Genomic DNA, 25,081 nt, shown 5'->3' with positions numbered 1-25,081 from the left:
ATGAGCTATTACTCGTTGAATCAAAATTGGTTGGGGGCTGCAGTTGCCCATCATTTCCCTCGTCGGCACAAACGTGTGGCTACCTGAAGACGAATCAGTGTCGTTTTGTATCTTCTTTAATCTTTTCTCCATAATAACCTCAATTCTTTTTTCGTCACCTACCTAATCCCTATTATTAGCTCTCATATAAATCTTAATTTAATCTTAATGGAGTGGTAAAAAGAATCATAATCATAATTTACTATAAAATAAAAAGAAAAACTAGTCCCCCATTTTGTGTGTAACCATTGATCGAGACCCTGAGTCAACACTCAACCATCATGCCTTCTCCTATCACCACCAAAACTTCATCTTCTTCTGCTTCTTCCTCCATCCGCTTCATGGGTCTCCTTAAACAACCCGACTCCGACCCTAACAACAACAACATCCTCGAATTCGAATTCGACGAAAACGATGTTTACTGGTCCGATTCCCCTGACTCCACTATCTCCAATTCCTTCTCTCCTCCTACCCCCACGCGCCACCTCCCTCAACGCGCCACTCTCTACAAACCCTCCAATTCCGGCCTCTCCGCCGCCCTCAGCGACGACCACCACCCTCTCATCCGCCGCAAATCAACTCTCAATCCCTCCGTTTCTGCCACGTCAGCTGCGAAAATGATTCCGCCTGTTTTCCGTTCGGAGAATTCGAACCCGAATTCTTTTCCTAAGTTTCATCAATCGGCTCCGGTTAATGTCCCGGTTTGGCAGAAGAAGGATGGACCGGTTGGTGGGTTAGACCGGTTTGATGAGGTGGATGATGACGTGGAAGATGAGGAAATGGTTCCGCCTCACGTGATGGTGGCTCAGAGTCACGTGACCTTCTCGGTTTTTGAAGGCGTTGGAAGGACGCTAAAAGGAAGGGATTTACGGCGTGTTCGTAATGCTGTGTTTCAGAAAACAGGTTTTATTGATTGACCCTTTACCCCCTAATTTAAAAAGAAAGGAAGAGCAGGGGAATTAATTTGTTATTTTTAGTGATTGGATTCTGAAGAATAATATATAAATTTCGAAGGAGTCATTCAGTTGCTCTATGTTCATTTCAAGCTCTGCATATTATAAAAGGAGTTTGAATTTGGTCCTGTTGACATTCTCATTTGGATAATGGTTATTTATTTGTAATTATTATGCATTATGGTTAAGTAAGCGTCCCAGATATAGTTGTTTCTTTTTCTGTTCGAGATAATGGCTTGATTGGAATGATAAAACGCTTTCGTTTGGCGACTATGACGCGGCATTTGAACTTGATAATGCTCAAATTTGACATTTGGTTATTGTTTTCATTCATTCAAAGTGAACTTCTCATTATGTTAGCTCAATAATGTAGTGGGGGGTAATTATTAAGTAGGGCCACCGTCATTCCAGTCCATGAAGAATGGTGTTCGCTCGTCCACCCACTCAGTGTTAAATTCGCTCAATTTTGGTTATATATGCATGATATGAATGCCTATATACTGAAACTTATAAGCCCCCTTCTTATGTGAGAATCTTCCTTGATGGGGACTAGTAAGGTCTATTTTGACGGTGAACTGTTCAAGAAAACTGTAAAGGTTAAAAGCTGATATTATAGTGGGAGTTATGCTCAACCGAGACCAAAGGTAAAGCTTTCAGGGAATTTACAAGGTACATACTTGTGGGGTTTACTGTTGTAAACATATACATGTTGTGACATTTGAGTTAACTAATCCAGCTGAAATTGTTACCTCCCTATGAACGGAGGCGAATCTAGAATTTCTGGAGCATGGGTTCACCAATTAAAAAAAAAATGTATTAAGCGGGAATTGATCCCTAGTCCCCTAAGTAAATAACTCAACTTTCAACTAAGTGCACCATTTAGTCTTTTGTAGTATGTTCCAGTAGGTAGTATTATACTAATTTTAGAAAATATATACATAAAATACCTAATTTTACGGTGAGACCATGTGTTCACGTGCTCCAAAAATAGTACCTAAAATCGCTCCTGCCTATGAACCCCCTAATCTAGAGTTCATAGTTCTGTTGCAGCTTTTAGCATCTTCAGAAACTTGATTTGGCATTGTGGAGTATAGTTCATTTAAGCTTTGTTTTTACGATTGATTCCTAGTACCAGCAGAATTGTTACCCGATTTGTATTAAGTTTTTTATTCTTATGTTGTACGCTTTTCTTGGTAAGGCAAGTCTGTCCAATTTCCTCTTATGTTAGCTGTCAAAGTTTATTCTATTGTAAAAGTTAAGCCTATTTTGTATATTCCTCGCTGCTTATAAATTTTCGTAAATTATTATGTGGTTCGAGTTGTAGAAACAAACTTTTGCAGAAATGCAGGTTAAAGCTGCATTTAATAGACCCTTGTGATCTGGTCCTTCTCCGGACCCCGCGCATAACGGGAGCTTAGTGCACCGGACTACCTTTTTTTTTCATTATTATTATTATGCCAAACCGGGTGACTGCTTCTGGTAGAGGCTGAAAGCTAATGAATGGCATTTATCGGAGAATATCTTTAGTCATTGCGAGTCTTATTACCTCAAGGCATTGGCATTAGCTCCCTGCATGGTAAAAGCATTGTCTGTAGTTGTTTACATGGAACATGTAATGCTTTCAGTATATTTTGCACAAATGTTGAGAGTGAGTGAAAGAAGCATGGGGAACTGTGCCTGCCTGCATTTTTTGGGCTGTGTGGAAAGAAAGAAATGAGAGATGCTTTAAGGACAAATGGACAGCCATCTTTTGTTTTAATGTAGATGTTTGCACTTGTTAACATCCTGGTGTAATTTTTCCTTTTTATTGATGTAAACTCTGTTACTGATTCCATATAAGTTTAAAGAGAGGAGGATGAATTTTTTAGCTAACATAGTTTGTACCTTCAAGCCTTCATGCTGCAGTTTTGACTGAAATATGTTGACCTTGATTATCAAAAAAAGGGGAAAAAGAAAGATGAATTCGTGTCAATGGTTTCGAATGGTTCTCTCATCTACAGAAGTGGCTGAATAGATTACTTCGGTTTAAGCCAAGATTGATGCCAGAAACTGGAGACTAAAAAATTCAGTTTTCATTCAAATGCGTGCGCGTTTATGGGGTGTGCTCAATTTTGCTATCCAGAAGTTGGAAATAAGTTATGCATTTGTTGTCTGTTCTTGTGAGATTAACATGCAGAGGGCAACTGTTACAAAATTAGCCAGTCATTTTTACTTCAAATATATACAAATTTCCCCAGAGGGTAGAATATACATATGTGTGAGAATTTTACCAGAAGACAAGGTGGAGTAAACTAGTCTTTAGTCAATTAGCAGCTCACTTCTTCTTTTGGTCTCTGTTTATGCAGTGATTCAGACCTGAGGAAATTGTCTGGTACTCCCTCCGTCTCAATTTATGTGACACTTTTTATTTTTCTAAAGTTAATTTGACTAGATTTTGAAGTTAAATTGAATTAGATTAACTTAATATTTTAACATTAAAATTTATGTAATTGAAAACTACATGAAATATATTATAAGTTGTAATTTTTTCATCTCATTTTAGTAAAAAAATACATTTTAAAATATTAGTTAAATTTTATGCGGTTTGAATTTCGGAAAAGAAAAAGTGTCACGTACAATGGAACAGAGGGAGTGCTGTTTAAAGATGTTTTCTTTGGATGATTCCAGAAGGTAGATTTTTAAGAGCCCGTTTGGATTGATTTATAAGTTGCAAAAAATAGCTTATAAGCCGTTTTCAGTTTTTTTGAGTGTTCGGTTGGTCAGCTTATAAGCCATTTTGTGCTTAAAATAAGCCCAAAAAATAATTGGGTCCGTTTAGTTTAATTTATTTAAAACAGCTTATAATTTCAGCTTATAAGTCAAAAAAAAATTGGGATATTTCAATTTTTTTTAATTTTATTTATAAGCTGTTTTTAGCTTATAAGCTGCTTTTTTTTAAGCCTATCCAATCCGGCTCTAAGAGCCCGTTTGGATTGGCTTATAAGTTGCTTATAAGCTATTTTCAGCTTTTTTGAGTGTTTGACTGGCCAGCTTAAAGTCATTTTGTTCTTAAAATAAGCTCAAAAAATAATTGGGCTCATTTAACTTAGCTTATCTAAAGCAGCTTATAAGCTGAAAAAAATAAGTTAGACTATCCTAACTTATTTTTTTAAGCCCATCCAAACGGGCTCTAAGTTGAAAATGACTGGAGAATTGATTTTTGAAGCGTAACTGAAAAAGACACGTCTAAATGCAGTATTAAAAGCACTTCTTACATGCGCTGATGAGATGCATTATTTGTCGAATGTGTGTAGAAGTGAATCTCAGTGGACCCAAACACTGAGGCCAGTCCCTATCATTGGTCGATTCTTTTAGGCATGTGATCATTCCTGTGGGATCCGTTGTGATGGTCTAAGATTTTTTTTCGTCATTTCGATTTGGTGCATCTTCGAAATTCCAAAATTCAATGTTCACAAAATTATTCTTGCTTCTCCACGCCACAAACTTCGCAAATGAATTTGAATTCTTCCACTTTCAAATCAGAATAAAAAGAACATTCTGGTTCCATGCAAACGTCAGCTTCTTTTAGGGGTCGTTTGGTTTCTCGATAGAGTTATGCAAGTATAAGAAATATAGAGATAGTTATACAAGGTTTAGTTATGCATGAATTACTTATGTACGGCTCAGTTTTTCTGTTTTCTGTCCTGCATAAAATAAATACATAATTGATTCATAATTTATAACCGTTTTATTTATATGAAACTGTAAAATGATAACCAGATACTATACTAGATGTGCTGAATTTTATACAAAGCAACCAAAAAGTTACCGAACATGATATTAGTTATAGTAGTTTCCTAAACAAACAACCCCTTAATGATCCTATTCGCTCTCATTGTTGTGATTTTCTTGACATCCACTCTCTCGAGGCTTGTTAATGCCGCGCTTTTACTGTCAAACTTTCACTACCATATTCCTTCTAACTGATTGGCGAAATTATGAGGGAAAATGACAAAAATTGTTCCTTAGGCTTGGAGGTAAATTGTCCCTACAACATATATGAACAATTTGGTCCTTTAAGTTTGTAAACAGTGAGCATCTTTTGTATCCATTACATATTGTATGTAATAAACTCTAGTTGTTAAATTGAAAAAGGGTTGTGGAAAAAAAAAAGATTTAATGGGAACTTATATATAGAGGTGCAGTTTTTGTAATTCCTACTATTTTTTTGAATATATTTCCGGAGTCCAGTGCAGTTTCTATTAATTTTGTTATATTTTTTGTGTATGGCGCAATTTGCGGTTATGATAGGAGTTTCATGTGTTTTTTTTTTTTTTTTGTCTTGCAGTTCCATTATATCTAACATTCACAGTTTATTAAATATTTGACACAATATTATCAATTTTGGGAAATTTAAGAAATCAAAACTGCTTAAAAGTATATATTTAGAAGATTATTTTAAACCAACCTGAAAGATAACAAACCATTTGGTCATTTTATGGAAGTATAAGCCGAAGATATGACTTTTGGGGCCAGGGGTGTTTGTCGCGCGGCTCGGTTGGATATTTGTGCTTAATGATTTGGGTTATCGATTATTGATTATTAATTGTACTAAATGGCTTGACGAACCAATATGATATTGGTTGACTTGGTACAAAATTAGCAGTTATCGGTTGGTTTATCGGGTATGTCAAGTTACAAGATAGAAGTACATTTATGCTACTCTAAATGACAAATAAATCTGTATTGGAAAGTGTAAAATTATTTCTGAACTAGTATATCTCCACAAATGTAATAAACTTGTAGAGAAGTAACGAGACATTAGAGTGACTTAAAATCTGAATTCAGGAAATAGTTCACATTGAAGGCAAAGAACTGACAACATTTTATATAAAACAAGAATCCCTACAGCTTATATTATCAATAGATTGAACCAAGTGAATGGTGAACTATCATCTTCGGATAAGGGTTGATTGGTAGGCATAAAAATTGTAATAAAATCAAGTAGTCAAGTTTTTAAGCAGTGTTTTAAAAGGCGAGGGCGTAAGGCGGGGCGTTTTACATCTGCCTCAGTGAAGCGTAAGCCCCATGGAGTTTTAATTTTTAGTATTTTATAAAATGATATAATTATAATAAATACTTTTAAATAGGTGAAATAGCGTAAAAAATTGAAGAAAACTATAAATAAGTGATATATATATATATATATATATATGCTCCACCCCCACAAAAAAACTAATTAGAACAATCTATTATAAGCTACTTACAAGTACAAGTGACTGCTCGTTACTTTTTTGAGATAGTAGAAGACAAGATAAATAATTGTAAAAGAATATATATTAGGCATTCTAGCAATAAAAAAAGTCTTCACTTTTAAATTTAATGTTCCAGTTCCTTTTTAAAACATTTGAGTAATTACATGTTGACTTTTGAGAATTTGGGCATTATATTAAGGACTTATTTAAAAAAATTCGTTTTAGTTTGAAGAAGTTTTCTAGGCTTACGCTCCAACATGCCCCAACAAAAAAAATTCGCCCCAAACGCCCGGGCGTACGCCCCGAATTGCTGGGCGTACGCCTTTGGAGACTTTCGCCCCGACCCATCGCCCCGGGGCATTTTTGGTACGCCCCGCCCCAGGGCTCGCCCCGAAAACGCCTTTTAAAACACTATTTTTAAGTACTTCTGAACAATGTATGGAGGGAGGGTGGGAGCGTGCGAACTGTGAAGGGAAATAGGAAATGAGCGAAGTGATGCTTTAGGTTCTCTAAAGATATTAAGATATACACCGAGGGGTAGAAATGAAAATTTAATAATTCTTAACTATTTAATGGCCAAACCGACAAGGAAATAGAGCAAATCTCACCAACACTGATAACCCATTAACTAGGAAACTCCAAAGCGTTCACCAACTGTTAATTCGATAACTCGATATCAATAAACCTATTTTGCGGTTGGGTTATTGAGTACGATTCTGTCTTGAACAGCCCTATTTCAGTCGGTAGGCTATATGAAGTTCTCTTTTAGAGACAAAATGCATGGGCAGCAAATATTTTGAGAATAATCAACTTTCTACCGCCACATTTTAGGCATTTCAGGCCATCTACAAAAGTTGAAGCCATTTTTAGCTAATATCATACTATATATTCTTCTAAATTGTACCTACAAATGACAAAACTTTTTGCTAGGTACATCCTTCAAACATGTTTCTAAGTTATCTCATTTCCATACCTACTCCTTGGTTTCAAGAATCATGAAAATATCACGATGTCTGTCCGACTGAAAAAGCCATACAAATTGGAGGCCTAACTTTGAGCAAAGCAAGTAGTGCTGATGGAAGAATCCATATTCCATTACCACAAATCAATCCTGAAGCGACTGCAGGAACCATCAAATCCGCCTTCTTGCTGTTGAGTTTATGCCATGCGTATACAACCAAACTGCCCGCAGCCATATCAATCGCAAAGGAAGCCCCAACAAGGAAAGGCACAGCCATAGCCATCGGAAGGGGAACCCACTTCCCGAATTTCTCAGGGATTATGTCTCTCACCAAGTTGGCCAATATAGCAAAGCCGAAAAAACCATAACAGAGCTGCAAGCAATGGCGAGGCAGAGCAGAGAAGCCTTCAACCCCTAAAATCGCCATGTTCCGATAAATGAGTGCATAAGGAGCTTTGTACTCCCCATTGGGGTCCCCAACAGCAAAAGATTGGTAGAATATGAAAAATGTAAGAGGCGCTACGACACAGCCAATGGCAGTTCCAATAGCTTGGCTAAGTAGCATGGAACGCGGTGAAGTGAGGGTGAGGTGGCTCGTCTTAAAATCGTGCATCAGGTCAGAGGATATAGAAACCATTGATTTAATCAGTCCACATCCAATAAGTCCGGCAACAACACCATTCTCTTTCCCGGATAATGCAGCAAGCACAAAGAGAGCCACTTTCCCATAATTGTATGCCATATTCAAGTCAGTTAGACCGGCACCATAAGCATTGCAAAAGCTCAAAAATGGTGCACAAATGTAGGCAACAAGCACGTAATACCACTTCAATGCAGGGAACATAATCGGAATGACAATGATGGAGATAACGGAAAAAACCACGTAGCCAATACAAGCTAGCCAGAAGGGAATGCTCTCTCTGATGAATATTTCGTTTCTTTGCAGCTCATCGAGTGGCAGATCCTTGTTGTCCGAGGCTGCTGCCAGAAAATATTGAGGAGATGGTATTAATAATAAAATTGGAACAAAAGGAGAGTATGTTTTGCTTCTCATTAGCTAACCGAAAAATCATTCAATATTCAACAATCCTGGTACTATCTGACGGGAGCAAATCAGTACTCTGTTGGAGCACCTAGCTTTGACACACTGGAAAGAGAACACGCTTTATAACAGTTTCAACTTACATGATTCGGGCCTTTTTTTCTTCATCGTGATATATATGCTTCTAAGGGTGAAATAAAGTGTCCTGACAAAGTTGTAAAGGCCATCTCCCAGGAGGAGAGCAATGGAGATAAAAACCTGCATACAAATATTATGGTCAAATGATTAAAAAAATAAGAAAAAAGTACAATGCTTATTTGATTCTTGGTCTTCTAATTAAGTGCCTAGCTTATTTGATCTTTTTTTTTCACAAACCTTGTAACCCGTTAGACTCTTCATACTGCTCTCTTTTAAAGTTGCAGGGAACCAAGCTCCTTTGCGATCAGTAATTAGAGGCCACATGACACCCCAAGAAAGCACAGCTCCAAGAAGCAAAGACAAGTTCACAAGGTGGGAACAAATCATTCCAGCTCCCACATAAGTCATGTCGAAATCGAAGAAAAACCTGGAAATATTCAATGGTATAAATTAGTACTAGTAGTAATATTGGAGAAATCATTCATGAGCCACTTAAGAATATATCAAGTACATACGAATTCTTCCAAGCTTTCAGTCCGAATGTGGGGAATTGAGCAAATCCACATGTTTCTCCACCAGAATAGAACCACTGAAAGAAACTCCATAAGAAGCTGACTGAGAAAACTTTCATGAACCCTTTAACCTGTTTCCTGAAAATTTGAAGAACATAGATTTTCATTTCTCAAGAAAGGCTAGTTTGCGAAGGCAAGTTCTTCCTAATTACAATGATCTTGCATACTTGGCCATTTTATCTCCCTTGGGTGTATGAAATCCATTGATTAGAACAGCAGTCGCAGTCCCACTTGGATAGGCTAATTTATAGTCAATTATCATGATCTGCACCACAAACAATAAATAAATATTCAAGAGTCAGTTGAAGATGGCAGCTAGCCTTGCAAATCTGCACCTAGAAGATGTCTTTGTAAGATTTGTTTACGAGAATCGCGATGAATAATCACCAATATTTGAAATTACATTTGGAGATTATTTCAAATAAAGCGTTTGTTTATCAAATTGGCCCGTTAATTCAACTTCAAACTTGAAATATGAATTTGAAGTTTGAAAAACAGATTCTGGAAGTTTTTCAAGTTCACTCACAAAACATCAATTGCGTTTTCACGTTAAGACACAACTTCAACTTCCAAATACCCTTGTTCAACCTAACATGTTTTCCAACTATCGACCAATTCATGTCCAAACGCCTACTAAGTCTTTTAACTATTGAACAAGAACAAGATAGCTGAAGATGGGAGAATACCTTTCTAAGAGGAACTAAGGCTAATAGCCCAACAAAGCTAACAACAAAGAGAAAACCGATCATCCAATCAAGTCTAGGTTCCTTGTGGCTCCCTGGGGTATTGCCATTTGTATCAACTCCTGCTTGCTCATATGTCTTCTTGTTCAGTCCCAAAAGATATGATCCAAATCCACCTAAATTAACACAAACAAACATTAAAAAAGTCATTGAATTCCAATTTTGATAGCCTCAAGCAAGCCAATTAAAGAGGCACACAGAAGAATATATCTGCTACAATAACAACTATACCTCATTCTCAAACGAGTTGGGGTCTGTATAAAAATGCTTAAATTCATTTCATATCATCATCCTACATGAAGGATATATATCTGCTACAACAACAACTATGCCTCAATCCCAAACAAGTCGAGGTCGGCTATATGACTCCCCAATTTTTCACCTCATTTCATATCATCATCATACTAACAACAACAACAACAGCCCAGTGAAAGATATATATGCTGCAACATCTACGCCTCAATCCCAAACAAGTTGGGGTCGCCTATATGAATTCCCATTTCTTCATTTAAGCTCATTTCATATCGTCATCATACTAAATGAAAGATACATCTATTACAACAACAATAACAACTACATCTCAGTTCCAAACAAGGTCTGATCGTCTATATGAATCCTCACTTCTTCATTTAAGCTAATTTTGTATCATAGTCATACTAAATGAACGATATATCTGCTAAAATCATAAAAAATAAAAAAGACTCTTACCTCCCACAGCAATGCTGTAACATGCAACAGCACAAGTCTGAATAATAGTATTCTCCTGTTTAGTAAACGGAATGGTTGCAAAATTGGCCTTTTTAAGAACCTTGGTCCATGATTGTACGAGTACATAGGCAAGAAGAGCAGCAGAGACATTGAGATTCGGAACAAGTCCGGTAGTAAGATTAAGCTTCGTTACTATCACACTGTAAATGAATCCAATCAACACACTCGCCACAATTCCTCGTACTGTAATCTGTTTCGTCCACGGTGGAATTCTCTTCACTTCTTCATTAAGATCTTTCACTTCCTCCGTTTCTTCTCTTTCTTCTCTTTCAATCTCCATTGCTTCTACTCTCTCCTCTTCTTCAATTACACCAACTCTACTCATTTTCCTGTCCATGTTTCATCACTAGATTAAACACAAAAACAGAAAGAAAAAAAAAAGAACATGATGGGCTTAAAAAAAGACAGAAAAGGTACCCACAAATGTAAAAAAGATTGCCTTTTTTTTCCAGGACAGCGAGTTCTGAGAAGATGACAATGTCTGAACTGAAAAAAAAAAAATCGATTCTTGATATTTTTCTGTCTGCTCTTTGTCCTGACTATTGCGATCTCATCAACCACGACTAACGGTGAAAAATGTGAAACTGAACAAGATTTGCAGAGAAATGATCTCCCCTATTAACAAGGAGAGAAAACAAGAACCCCTTGATTCAATGTGCTAAAAGAAGAATGATATATTCAGATTAGCAGAGAACAATAATCTGAGCATATAGAGTGTGTAAAATTGAAGAAAAAAGTTCACCGCAGAATGTGGGGTTGGTTGGAACGTAGAATATGAAGACATTGTAAAAAATTTAGTGCAAGGGGATGTACTGCATGTGTGCAGTACAAGAGCCAAAAATAGGTTCGTGCAGTACAAGATTACCAAAATCCACCAACAGAGGACAGAAATAAATATCGTGATTCTTATGTAACAGATGGTAGGCTTCGAATGGAATGCTTCCAAATTCTCCTTTTTTTAGACTTTCTGACTCTATTTTACAAATTCAAAACTTTTTAAGTCAAATGATATAAAGTGAGAAAAGGCCGTAAATAATCTCATAGGTCTAAAATGGTCCCTTAACTATACATTTACCGGTTTTAGTTCTTTAACTATCCAAAAACTTATCAAATTTAGTCTCCGTCTATTTTTTTATACAAACTCATAAACCTTCATGAGATTAATCGTTAAACCATTCCTCAGACCTATATTTCTCTCTCCCTGCTTCTTTTTCCTCAAGTTCCTCTTAACAAAAAAAAAAAAAAAAAAAGAGCATTCTGGTACTGGTATCGCTCTCGAGTCTCTAAAATCGAAAAGACAAACTCAGGCACAAAATTTCTGCAACCATTCTTCTCAAACTCTACTAAAAAACTGATAAAAACCGACGAAAAAAACCCGATGGAAAAAACCGACGAATTCCGACTGTTTTTTCAATAATTTTTTTAAATCTTTTTTTTTTTTAAGAAAACCGACGGACTGCGTCGATTATATTTTGCACAAAAATGCGCAAAAAAATATAATTATTTTTATATTATTTTCTAAAATAAACCGATGGAGTCCATCGATTTTTTTCCCGTCTCCGTTTTTAGAGCGAAAAAACAGTATAAATTAAATCAATGTAAGTATATGAACAAAAAATATCAGTGGTCTAGTGGTAAAGCCCTTTAATGCCAAGGAACATACCCGGGTTCGATTCCAAGTTCCCACATTTCATTCTTCAATTTTCAAAAAAAAAAAAAAAAAAAACGACGTGAGACCGACGGTTTTTTAAAATTTTTTTTTTTTTAACAAAACCGACGGACTGGGTCGGTTTTCCACCGGTTTTAACCGACGCAGTCCGTCGGTTACGAAACGCGAGAGAGAACTTGAGGAAAAAAGTTGAGGTTAAAGAATGAATTTGAGGAAAAAGAAGCAGGGAGAGAGAAATATAGGTCTGAGGAATGGTTTAACGATTAATCTCATGAAGGTTTATGAGTTTGTACGTTGTTTGTATAAAAAAATAGACAGAGACCAAATTTGATAAGTTTTTAGATAGTTAAAGGACTAAAACCGGTAAGTGTATAGTTAAGGGACCATTTTAGACCTACTCCCATAGATAAGGGACTATTTATGGCCTTTTCTCGATATAAAGTACTCCCTTTGTTCACTTTTACTTATCTACTATTTTAAAAATACATTTTTACTTTTACTTATCTATTTTTGCATATCAAGAGAAAAATAATTTATTTTTTCTGTTTTACCCTTAACATTAATTACTCATTTCAAATCATTTTCCAAATCCATTAAGAAGTCATACACCAATTAATATGAGTATTATGGTAAACTATGCACTTCATTTTTTTAAAGGGGTGTGCAAAGTGTGAACAAGTAAAAGTGAACGGAGGAAGTACTATCAACTGACCATGCAAATATTATTTTGCTTGATGAGATAATAAGGGAATATAATTTTGAAATAAATTTCGAAATTATTTTATATCATCTTCCGTATATAATTTTCATTTCGGCATTGGCAATTCAGATTATTTACACCATATATTCTATGTGAAATAAATAAAAAATTTAAAAAGACACATTTTCCCTTCTTCCAAAAATTTCTCTCAATTTTTTTTAAAGATATACAAGGTTAAAATTGGAAATAAAGGTTTATACCAATTTATAAAGTTTAAATCAAACACGCATTTTATATTATATTACGTATATCCCAAATTTTGTCAAATGAATCAAATATCTACTAATAAAAATATATTCACAACATAATCACATTAAGTAGTATTATTTAATTCAATGATATATAAATTGAAATGGAGGGAGTATTTAAAAAGATGATAATTGACCTACTATTGACGTTACATTGCACCCGCATGCGATCCATTTCCTCACTGTTTATGCATTAATGCATATAGTACTATGATACGAATGCAGTACAAGTTGGATTTAAGCAGCCTTTACTTGAAAAAGAGTCCACTTAGTGACTTCCTTTCTTTATCAATGATGAATCGATGGTTAATAATTTACAAAATACTGATATGGACGAGTCAACCAATGATGGATCATTCATACTCTAAACAAATTTTCTAACTTTTAACCCACCCCACTCTCCCAAATAAATAAGGTAAGATATTAATTAATACTACCGGTCATGCAACAACCAATTAATGATCATTTCATATTCACTTGTAATTACTTTCGTAAGATTATGTAATAATCAGTAAATTCTTCGTGCGATTATGAAAGAAAATTAAAACATGGTTAAGAAATTAATATCTACGCGCTTTTTATGGAAAAAATCAAATTTTACTGATCAATCAAATTTGCTATTACAAGGAAGAACACCTTTTTTCCTCTTTACATAAAAGGATCAATAATCAAATAAGCATACTTAAAAGTTAGAAGTGGGCTACAAATTATAGAATCTTGAAATAACTCATGTGCAAGTGCTGAGGAGATAAATAGTTTGTCTGGTCAAGCTTCTAAAATCAGCTTATTTTTAAAAGTATTTTTGTAAGTACTTTTCAAAAAAGCACTTTTGGCGAAAAGCAGTTTGTATTTGGCCAGTTAATTAAAAAAGCACTTTTGAGCAGCAATTAGTGTTTGACCAAGTTTTTTAAAAGTACTTCTACTTGTATTTTTCTAAAAAGTACTTTTCAAAAAAGTGTTTTTGGGCAAAAACTGTTTTTTTTAGCTTCTGAAAAACTGTTTATGCTACTCTCCAGAAGCACTTATTTTCTCTCAAAAGCTTGGCCAAACACCTCACTTTTTTTCAAATAAGCACTTATTGAAAAAATAAGTACTTTTGGGGAGAAAATGAACTTGGCCAAACAGGCTATAAGTATATTTATGCTTCACCCCTTCCACAAGACTAGGTACGTCTTATATAAAGATCATTTTATATGTAAGCTTTTAACTTCCCCTTTCATAAAATAAATATCTACATAAATAAAATGGCTTATATTAATATTAGCAATTAAAATGAAAAGACAATTAGGATTATTTCTTCATTATTTTAAGTGTCACCACTGTGACCATAAGTATGGGCACTGTCACTATTATAAATTTTGCAAAGACTGATTCAAGATCACCAATCTCTACCTAACAAGTATCACAAATGAATGAAAAAATATCGCAATGAATTCTGAAAAAAAAAACTCATATAAATTGGAGTAACAACTTTAAAAATTGATATAGTAACTAAAACCTAAAAATTGATTAAAGGGAAAAGACTACTAAGAATAGTACCTTGAATATAATGTTAAGATCAAATGAACAAAAAAAAAATAATACTGCAATGATTCCTAAAACAAAGAAAAATCTCATCTTAAATTATTGCAACAACTCTAGTAATTGATACAATAACTAAGTTGTAACACATTAATGGGTTAAAGGAAAATGACTAGTGAGATATAACTTGGATGTTCAATTCAAGTGAACTAAAATGAATCCTAAAAAAGAAGAAAAATCTCATCTACATTTTTACAACGACTTCAGTAATTCATGCAATATCTAAAACATAACAGAATAATGGATTAAAGGAAAAAGATTACTGAGAATAGTACCTTGAATGTTAAGCTTGATTTTCTTCGCGACACTTCTTTTTCACTAAAAGAAGAATTGAAGATTACTGAAAATAATACCTTGGATACTAAATCAAATGAAATAAAGTGATACTGCAATGAAACCTAAAAATAGAAGAAATGTCTCATATAACTTATTGCAACATCTTTAAGAATTGATGCAATTAACTGAACCAAAAGTACTAGTTTAAAGGGAAAAGATTACTTAAAATAGTAATATTTTGGATGTTAAGATCGATTATTTTTTCGCAAACACTTCTTTTTCTTTTCTTCCTAAAATAAGGATTAAAGGTAAAAGATTACTGAAAAAAAAAGTACCTTTGATCTTTTATATTGAAAAATGTTGCTACACAAGCGATGGAAGTTGCTACACAAGCGATGGAACATACTCAACTTAGGTAATAACTGAAAAATGATGAGCACAGTAGAAACTTTTGAAGGGACGAAATAAAGAGATAGTTAACTAAATAATTACCTTCTATTTGAGAGAACTCAAGGAGAGGATCCAAAAGGCTTCTCCCAAGTATTTTATGAACTTATTTGCTCAGCCTTTGGTTGTGGCTAAAGATCTCCTTATCTATTTTATGGAACAGAAATAAGCATTACAAAATTCAGCTGCATTGAGTGAAAAGAAGATCCAAAGCAAAGATTTTTCTCTTCATATTTGCTGTGCAAATGATTTTAATGCTTTCCATGAAAGAGAAGATGCATTGCAAGAATTAAGGCAAGCCATTGATAATGCTAAGAGAATGTGTCGTAGTATAAATATTACATTCAAACAATTACTTCATTATACTGAAGAAATGTGTCATAATGTGAACATGCAGGAAGAGGAGGAAAACAGTTACAAATAATTATTCAAAGTTGAATATCTCTTTTAAATACGTGATTAAACGGAGGAGGGGGGAATCAATATATATAAAGACATTAGTTAGAGAAAAGCTAAAAAGAATAACAAAAAGAGATAAATATGTATTTTTATCTAAGAGAAGTACTACACCACCTTCATAAATATATACATCTCCAATCAGTTAGTGCCAAAACCTTTAAATGCTAAGTATCATATTACAAGCTTATCACATAAAACATTGTACAAATGGGCTTAACTGAATGTTATAGGATTAACATATTCTAGCACAAGTAATTATGAGTTATGACGGAAAGCAGAAGACCATTCACTTCATAAAAGCATAGAAAATACGGATGGGGTGTGTGGGGGAGAGGGGGGGGGGGGGGTTAATAGTTATCAACGCAAAATATACTTACTTGGATGTAGTGCATGCATAAATCATATTGATCTATAAATTATAATGACTAATTAATAAATCTAGATGAAAATATAATTTTAATCAACTATAATTAAGTGATAAACCTCATGTACAAGGCTTGGTCATATACTTATTACTAGTGAATTTATCCGAGCTTCGCGCGAATTTTCCTTTCAAATATTAAACTACTTAGCTTTTTATTTTTCAAAGTAAAATAAATTAAATTATAACCAATTATATTATAAGCGCTTAATATATATATTTTTATGTGATTTCCGTCACTTAAGAGTTTTTAGTCTTCAATAATTACTTGTATAGTCTAAGTACAAGTGAAACAAATTTTTTGTTTTTCTTAAAATAAAGTAAAGAAATAAAGTATTCAACAAAAACCAATCTATTTTTGTGCATATATATTCAAACTTTAAAATATTTAACTATCTAATTATATGAATCTCTTATGTAATTCTTAGCTTATTCTTTTCTTTTCTTTTCCCATTTTTAACCTTTATATCTATTTTTCTTTTTCCTTTTTGACCTTTTTACTTCCCTACACAATCACTCATTTTTAAAAAATAAAAAATCAAAATTTATTTTTCTTTCTCTTTTAACTTCCTAACAATAAAAATAAGAAACCGAAATATATTATTCTCAAATTTCAACATGAACTATAAGAAAATATATTAAATAAATATTGCATAAAAATATATCATAAAATATCGATAACCATGGATATTATTACGCATTATTTATTCAATTTAATTAGAGAATATGAAATAACCGATACAGTTAGAAACATAAAAAGAATAAACAATTTAATTGGTGAACAAATCATTAGGAATGCGAAAAGAACCCAACAAATATGAGAAATTAGTTTAATGACTTTTCTTCTTGATCATTAAATATTAATATAACAAATTTTCTTAAAATTCTAATATTAATCCGGAGGTCTTCTTCGTGTTGGTAGCCGCTTCCTTCTTTTTAAAATTTTTGATTTACCATAAGCTTAGGTCTTTTTAATTGCTATGCAATTGTGACTTATGTTTGGTTGATGATTATTGAGATTCACACATTAATATTAGGCAAATCATCATTTCTTGTTAAGAAAATAGATTTTTCCCTCTTTTTTTCATATATTAAGTTTAAAGAAGTGTCAATTTTTGAACAGATCTAATTAATCATATTCACAACATATCTAATCGGAAAAAATTGTTCTTTGTAAAAGAAATTATAGCAAACTAAGAAGTAGAAAAAAATATGAATTTAAAGAGTATATAATTACCTTAGAAGAAATGCATCAAATGTTCAGGTAGATACCATCGAGCCTGCTCCTCGATGTAGATGGCATAGCACAAATAATTTAGCAAATGTTGAGTAAGATTAATTATGAGAGTCAAAAGAGTAAAGTTTTCAACCAAAATGTTGCATACCTTTCACATGAATCTCACAAAACAAATTGTGATTATGCAAAATAAAAAGTAAAATACACTGATCATGCCAAGTAAAGATCAACATTCTTCCTTTGACTTCCCTATCTTCTTGAACATAATATACATAATCTTATCTCAATCTAACACAAAATAATAACATATCAAATAATTTATTGAAACGACTACATACACTTTACCATACATTAATAATAATATAGAACGAACTTATTACAAAATTAAACTTGGGAAAGGCCTAAACATTCACGTGATCAAACTGTTGAAGAAGAAGAACAAAAAAATGACTACTAAACTTCATATTGCACTGCTTGTTTTCTCTTTTGGCAGCCATGCAGCTCCCTCTTACTCACTCTTGTCCGAAAACCTCTCCGTTTTTACCCTCAGACACAATCTTTTCCTTCTTCAATATATCACAATCCAACACCTCAATCTTCTCCACAATTTCAAATCAAGAAAACATTAAAATATAAAATGTTGCGTTTGAGATGCATGGTGTCATAGAAGGCAGTGCCACCTCTTTTGGGCGTGAAGCCAAATGAATGAAAAATGTGAGGAGAAACTAATATGAAAGAAGATAAAAAGCATAGACATTAAACTGTATTAATTGCTCAATTTAATTGGAGATTAAAATGGTTGTTGAATGGTGACCCATGAACCAAAAAAAAAAGAGCAAAACGGATGAAATGAAAAGGCATAGACTTGAATATGTATTAAATGTTCAGTTTAATTAGAAAAATAAAAATGATTGTGGATGTTTTAAATAAGCTAAATTAATAGGATGAAGGAGGAAAAAATTGCAAAAAAAGGAGAAAAAAGATAAATAGGTTTCTTGGCTTTAGAGAGTGCCACATCACCGTTTTTATGCCTAGCTTTATGTTATATATAGATTTTTGTATGCATCCATCAAACGCATATAAATATGGGAAAATAACATTGTATGCCAATTAGGATAAAATAATTATTCGTTTTAGTCCATAATTTTTTTTATTACCTTAGTTAGCCCCCTATCAAACTGCCAGATGCTCCTATTTTCTCGTTCTCCTTCGAACTTTGCATCTTTATATGATATGAATTTTCTACCTATTTGGTCCTTGTATGTGGTTAATTGTAATTAACACAGGTAATGTATTTTTTTTGGCGTTGCTTCTTTATTTTTTCAGTTTCCTCTTTTTTTTTTTTTTTTTTTATGATTTTATACGGTATGGTATAGAAGTGTATATAAAGGTCTCTTATACATTATGTATAAACACCTCTTGTATAAATTCGTATAATATTATATACTAGTGTAAAAGTATGTATAAATACCTCTTATACACTATTATTCACTTTATACAAGGTTTATACATTGTCTACAATAGGTGTATAAAGTTGTATATTGTTGTACAATTTTATACATTTTCTACAGTAGGTGTATAAAGTTGTATAATGTCGTATACCGTCAAAAAGTGGCTATGCGGGTTGTAATTTAAAAATATGGCTACACACATGTAATTTTGTATGCTGGATTGTACATTACTGAAATTTCCCCTAATAAATATTGTGCCTTCAACGTTGTGTACGTCTGTATGAAGATTGTTTTTTATGGAAAAGGCTCAAATATGTCATCGAACTATAGGAAATGTTTCATTTATGCCACTCGTCCATAGTTTGGCCCATTTATGCCATCGAACTATCGGAAATGACTCATTTATGCCACTCGTCCATAGTTTGGCCCATTTATGCCATCGAACTATCGGAAATGACTCATTTATGCTACTAATCAATAGTTTGGCTCATTTATGCCATCGCCCGTTACCAAAATGACTCATACATGTCATTTTTCATTAACGGCGGTTTTACAATACTAGATATGACACGTGGCCTCCAACTAAATTATGGTTGTGGGTGGGTAGGGTGTATGGGTCGGATTTTTATTAATTGGATTTAAAATTAGGTTGATTTAATTAAACGACGCAGACCTCTAATTAGAGGCCACGTGTCATATCTGGTATTATAAAACTGGCGTTAATGAAAAATGGCATGCATGATTCATTTTGGTAACAGGTGATGGCATAAATGAGCCGAACTATTGATGAATGGCATAAATGAGCCAATTCTGATAGTTTGATAGCATAAATGAGCTAAACTATTGATGAGTAACATAAATGAGCCATTTCCAATAGTTCGATGACATACTTGAGCGTTTTTTCCTTTTTTTTTTATAGGGACAACTACGTATATATACATCTTAAGGAGAAATATTTACGAAACGTGACGATAGTTTTATATTTACAAAACATAACATTACAAACCCTATACAAAACATGTTTTTTTTTTCAATTTTTTTTTTAAATGAAATTATTTTTTTCGCTCAAAAATTTATGTATGAAATGTGTATATCTCGCTCAAGGCTTAAAAAGTTCGCTCAAAATTTAGTGTATGAAAACGGTATGAAAAATATATGAAATGTGTATATCTCATTCAAGGCTTAAAAAATCCGCTCAAAATTGTGTGTATGAAAACAATATGAAATTTGTATCTCGCTCAGGTCTTAAAATTTCGCTCACATTTTCATCTATAAAGTTCATGTTAGATTTCTATAAAATTAATACAACTACAATAACATTGTATACAACTTTAATACAACATTCAAGACTTAAAATAATCGCTCAAATTTTTGTGTATGAAATGTGTATATCTTGCTCAAGGCTTAAAAAGTTCGCTCAAATTTTATGTATGAAGAACGTACGAAATGTGTATATCCCGATCAAGGCTTAAACATTACACTCAAAATTTTATGTATGAGAATGATATGAAATGTGTATATCTCGCTTAAGACTTAGAATTTCATTCACATTTTTCGTATATAAAGTTCAAATTAGGTTTCTGGAAAATTAATACAACTACAACAACATTGTAACACCTTTCATACAATATTCAAGGCTTAAGTTTTCGCTCACAATTTTGTTTATGAAAATTATATTAAAAATTTTGCTCACACATACACATTTCATACACAAAAATTTGAGATAATTTTTTAAGCCTTTGAGCAAAAAAAAAAAAAAAATATATATATATATATATATATATATATATATATATAATTATTTTTAAACAAAATAAATATATTTTCTGGAAAATAAAAAAATAAAAAACAAAAAATATATGAAAATCCATCATGTTTCGTAATATATCATTATGTTTTGTAAATAAGGAAAATTATATATATATATATATATTGTAATAAAGAGTCTTAAGTAGGTACCCTATGTAATGTTTCTGTTTTTATAATCAGCCCAAGATCGTGAAGGAGCCCAAATGCATCAAATTGGATCATAGCGTGCACCTTACTTCGGGTTTGTGATTTTGATAAAATATTGCTCCGACTTACCGTCAGACCTCTCTATAAAAACATTTTTATATAACAATACCTCATTATAACAATTAAATTTTTCAAGAAGTAGATTTTGTATGTTATATTTTTACTTCTTTATAATAGTTTTTTACCAATAATACTGTAATAGTCATCTTTGTAAAATCGTCCCTCTATAATATCAATTTTATTTTTTTGTAACATAATAATTAACCATCTTATGGAAATACAATCACAAAGATTACCAATAATAGATCTAGAGAGTTTAACTAAATATTTTGATACACTATTTATAACAAAAAAATATTATATAAATATATATTTCCATCATTAAAAAGTTTCTTTTCTTTATACAAAGTGCAATTAAGCTTAAGATTTTGCATCTTTTTTGCTTATAACAACTAAATATTATCTAAATATTAAATGTTGTTATAGGTGTTTTAAAAGGCGGGCTCGGTGAGGCGTAACCCCATGCCCCCCATGGGTATTTAATTTTTAGTATTTCATAAAATAATATAATTACAATAAATATTTTCTAATTGGTAAGATTACATAAAAAAAAATTGTAAATACATGAGAGAGAGATGTCCTTGATCCTCACAAAAAACTAATCAAAGCAATCCATTATACGCCACTTACAACAGGATAAGTTTACAAATATAAACAATACAACGAAATAAAAACTATTATGAAATGAAAATCAACTCTAACATCTTAAATTTCAAACAATGAAAAAATCACAATTTCTTAAAACAATATTACTATCATACTATTCATTTTATCTCCCTATAAGCAAATAATCAATAAGCTTTATCAGCATTATAATTAAAACGTAACTACTTCATGAAAAAAAATTACTTTCAAATAGCGAAATCATAAAATATGATAATTTTGATATATATGATAAAAGACTAGTCACAAGTGAAAATGTACAATTCGACTATGTATAAAAGAAATATTAAGTGATGTTACACCCCGTACTTTTATACGTTAAGTTTCCTCATGAGTTGGTTGCTATAGATTTAGAGAGCGGAGTGACCTTCGAGGTTATATGGAATTAGACATGTCTATCTTGAGTGTATAAGAGTTTAAGATCATGTTTAGTAGGTATTGGAAGGTTCCGGGGTCAAACGAATCGAAGAAATTAAGGTTGTCAAAACTTTGGGAAAATTTGGCTTCTGGACAGGATTTTTTGTCCAACTTTGGGGAGATATATCTTCTAGCATATGAGGAGTTATGAAATGCATAACCTATGTAAATCAAGTTCAGAGAGTTTTCTTTCCAAAGCAATTGACATATCACAAATTCGAGAAGTACGGTGCAAAATACGGCCCGTATAAAAATATACGATTTCTAGTAGGGACCGTATTTCCCTTGGCAGAAAGGCAAAATTTTATACTGAGAATTACGGCCAAGAAATATGTACCATATTTAAAAATACGGTCCGCACTTTTGACCGTATTTTTATGTCGGCTGCAGTTCTTTTTCTTTATATATATATATAATTCGTATACCCTTCATTTTATTTCATTTTCTCCACTTTCCCCGATCTCTAACCCTCTAGAAAGTTCTCTCCAGAACATCTATCAAACCCCTTGTCATACCCCATTTTAACCGGGATTAAAGTAGAAGTACGGCATATTGGGGATTCCTATTTTTTGTTTGTGTTTGTTTTAAGGAGTCACCACCTAATTATTTATGGTGAATTAGGACACCTAAATTTATTAAAGTTATTTTAAAGTTAACTCTGTTTAAGGTCTGCGAAACTTAAGATTCTAGGTAAGGGTTCAATTAGTCTAAAGGGAAGGTATTAGGCACCCTTTAAGACCCATTAACAATGGTTAACCGACCGAACATGCAATTGATTAGGCTAAGTGTAAATATAGTATTATAAAAAGAAAATAGTTTTATAAATATGACTAAAGTTATAGATAGATATATAGGATTATTGTTTGAAAAACAAGATTTGTAGAAGGTAATAAATTTATATAAAAAAGTATTTCCGATGCCATTTAAAAATATGACTTATACATGTTATTAAAGCTTTAAATGAAAGTATAATAGTATTGTTTAAAATAATACTTGTAGAGGAGATTCAACAAACGCGAATTTTAAGTAAAGATGATATTGCATGAGTAGTGTGATATAAAAATCTAGACTTGTTTTTTTTTGTAAAATGGGATGTAAAATAAAAGGAGTGAATTTCTTTCTCTTTTTATTAATTCTTACTTAACCATATTCAACTAAAAAAATGTGTAATTGAATAAATCTTGCAAATGTTTATAAAGTCTAATCGGATTCTTATTTTGTATGTTAGTGACGTTTTGGAATTATGAGATAGTAAGAATGAAAAATGATTCCTTTAACCCAAAATATGTAGTCATATTATTTGAAAATCAATTACTCGAATAAATGTTATAGATACTATAAATAGTTTAAAAAATAGAAGTGAATGTAATTTGTGGAATTAACTACCCATTACTAAACTAAAACCCTTAATGTCACTAAAGTTTATCTAAATTAACAAACAAAAAATTTAGTCATACAATACACATTAAATGAACACAAAAATAAAAATAGAGGAGTAGATATAATGTAAATGGGCTCAACCCATTTTCTTGGACTGTTGTGGTCTGTTGACTGTTGGGCTTCGGCCCAACAAATTTCTTCATATATTGCTGCAGATTAGCTGCTACTGTATGAGGGCTGACTCGAGAGAAGTTGTGTTGGGCCTTAGCCCAACACTGAATGTGAAAGATGATAAAATCCGAGGGACTCATATGCGATAGTCATGCATAAAAACGAAAGAAAAAGGATTAGTATGTGACCAATAGATAAGGTTTAAAGATATGAAATGTAGATTTAAAACAGACCAGTGGATTATGTATGCTAGGTATATTTGAGTATATTCAATGTATATTTTAAATGTACCTTATGCATATACAATTCAGCCACCACACACTACACATAAATAAGGCATCAACCAAAATACCATAACGTTGAGCAAAGATAAGTAGCAACAGATATCAAACATGGCTTTTTGTTAAAAGGATGAAGAACTAAAAGAAGCCGATCCCATTAATTTTTGAGTAGATTGAAACTTATACGAAATAGAATTAAACTCCTAATTCGTACTAAATTCAAACAAATGGAAAACCGAAGAGGAAAAAGGATTAAAATGCTAGGTGTATACAACACTTGAGAACAAATGTCATTTTGATCCTAAACACCTATCTTTGTAAAAAAAATGAAATCATAAAGGAAGATAACATACCCGACATATGGAACACAACCTTAACAGCATAAGGATTTAAACAAAATTCAATATAAATGTACAAGGACATGTTGAGAGAAACCATAAACAAAGCATGCTTTGTGACAGCCAATAGTACGGCTGATGAACATACCAAAGCCTGGATTCATCCAGATTTCAAAAGGTAAGAAGGAAGTGAACAAAAGAAAGAAAGAAAAAATAATAAAAAAATAGAAGTATGCAACATATATATTTTGTGACATGCTATTCAAAATTTACACCAGAAAACAACTAGTAAACATAAAAATATTCCATAATACAAACATCCTAAAACATGATTTCTAAAACGCGGTATTTTAACAAAAAAAAAAAATGAACGGAGCCGGGTCAGATTTACCTTTTGTGGGTGCAGTGAACAAGGGATTTGAGTCTCGATCTACTCTTTTACACCCGAACAAATTCGAAGCTAGAGTTGTGAATCGACTACACTCGTCGCGGCTAAAGTTCACCGGAAAAAGGAAAAATCAAGCTTGGAATATAATTGGATCTCTGAAAATGTTGAGTAATTTCCGACTAAAGTTCACCGGAAAGGAGAAATCGTTTTTTTTTTTTTTTTTTTTGATTCTGTTCACTGAAAATCCCTCTAAAAAAAAAACCTGAAAAGTCCCCCTTATTTGAGTCAAAATCCACCTCTTATAAAAAAATATGAGAGAGAGGAGAGTATGAGAGAGGGACGAAGGAGCGGGGGGAAGGGAGGAGTAG

The 25,081-nt window shown here is 32.7% G+C and overlaps 2 protein-coding genes across 4 annotated transcripts; one reads left to right on the top strand and one right to left on the bottom strand.

The window, feature by feature from the left end:
* The first annotated feature begins 320 nt into the window (after positions 1-320).
* Positions 321-956, top strand: LOC132631222 (protein S40-7-like). The gene has a single exon (XM_060346822.1). It carries the CDS (start codon positions 321-323, stop codon positions 954-956), a length of 636 nt encoding a protein of 211 aa, XP_060202805.1.
* A 6,053-nt stretch (positions 957-7,009) lies between these two features.
* On the bottom strand, positions 7,010-11,221 carry LOC132632132 (metal-nicotianamine transporter YSL2-like). 3 transcript variants are annotated; one of them, XM_060347971.1, is made up of 8 exons: positions 10,868-11,221; positions 10,391-10,779; positions 9,626-9,798; positions 9,107-9,204; positions 8,883-9,017; positions 8,605-8,794; positions 8,373-8,487; positions 7,010-8,168 (listed from the first exon to the last, which is right to left on the bottom strand). In XM_060347971.1, exons 2-8 carry the CDS (start codon positions 10,773-10,775, stop codon positions 7,231-7,233), a joined length of 2,034 nt encoding a protein of 677 aa, XP_060203954.1. In that variant the 5' UTR covers positions 10,776-10,779; positions 10,868-11,221; the 3' UTR covers positions 7,010-7,230. The 3 variants fall into 3 exon arrangements, with proteins under 3 accessions (XP_060203954.1, XP_060203955.1, XP_060203953.1); XM_060347972.1 differs by having other exon boundaries at positions 7,010-8,165; positions 10,872-11,221; XM_060347970.1 differs by having other exon boundaries at positions 10,872-11,220.
* Between the last annotated feature and the right edge of the window lie 13,860 nt (positions 11,222-25,081).

Source organism: Lycium barbarum, chromosome 3, assembly GCF_019175385.1.
Source record: "Lycium barbarum isolate Lr01 chromosome 3, ASM1917538v2, whole genome shotgun sequence".
In the NCBI taxonomy this organism is placed as follows: Eukaryota; Viridiplantae; Streptophyta; class Magnoliopsida; order Solanales; family Solanaceae; genus Lycium; species Lycium barbarum.
The sequence above is the reverse complement of the archived record's forward strand: the minus strand, read 5'-3'. Positions and strand labels throughout refer to the sequence as shown.

Excerpts from the sequence above, each read along its gene's own strand:
- LOC132631222 (XM_060346822.1), top strand. The coding sequence starts at position 321 with ATGCCTTCTCCTATCACCACCAAAACTTCATCTTCTTCTGCTTCTTCC.
- LOC132632132 (XM_060347971.1), bottom strand. The coding sequence starts at position 10,775 with ATGAGTAGAGTTGGTGTAATTGAAGAAGAGGAGAGAGTAGAAGCAATG. Across the intron at positions 8,488-8,604 it reads AGAGTCTAACGGGTTACAAG|GTTTTTATCTCCATTGCTCT; the intron begins GTTTGTGAAAAA and ends ATTTGTATGCAG. Across the intron at positions 8,169-8,372 it reads GAAAAAAAGGCCCGAATCAT|CAGCCTCGGACAACAAGGAT; the intron begins GTAAGTTGAAAC and ends ATTTTCTGGCAG.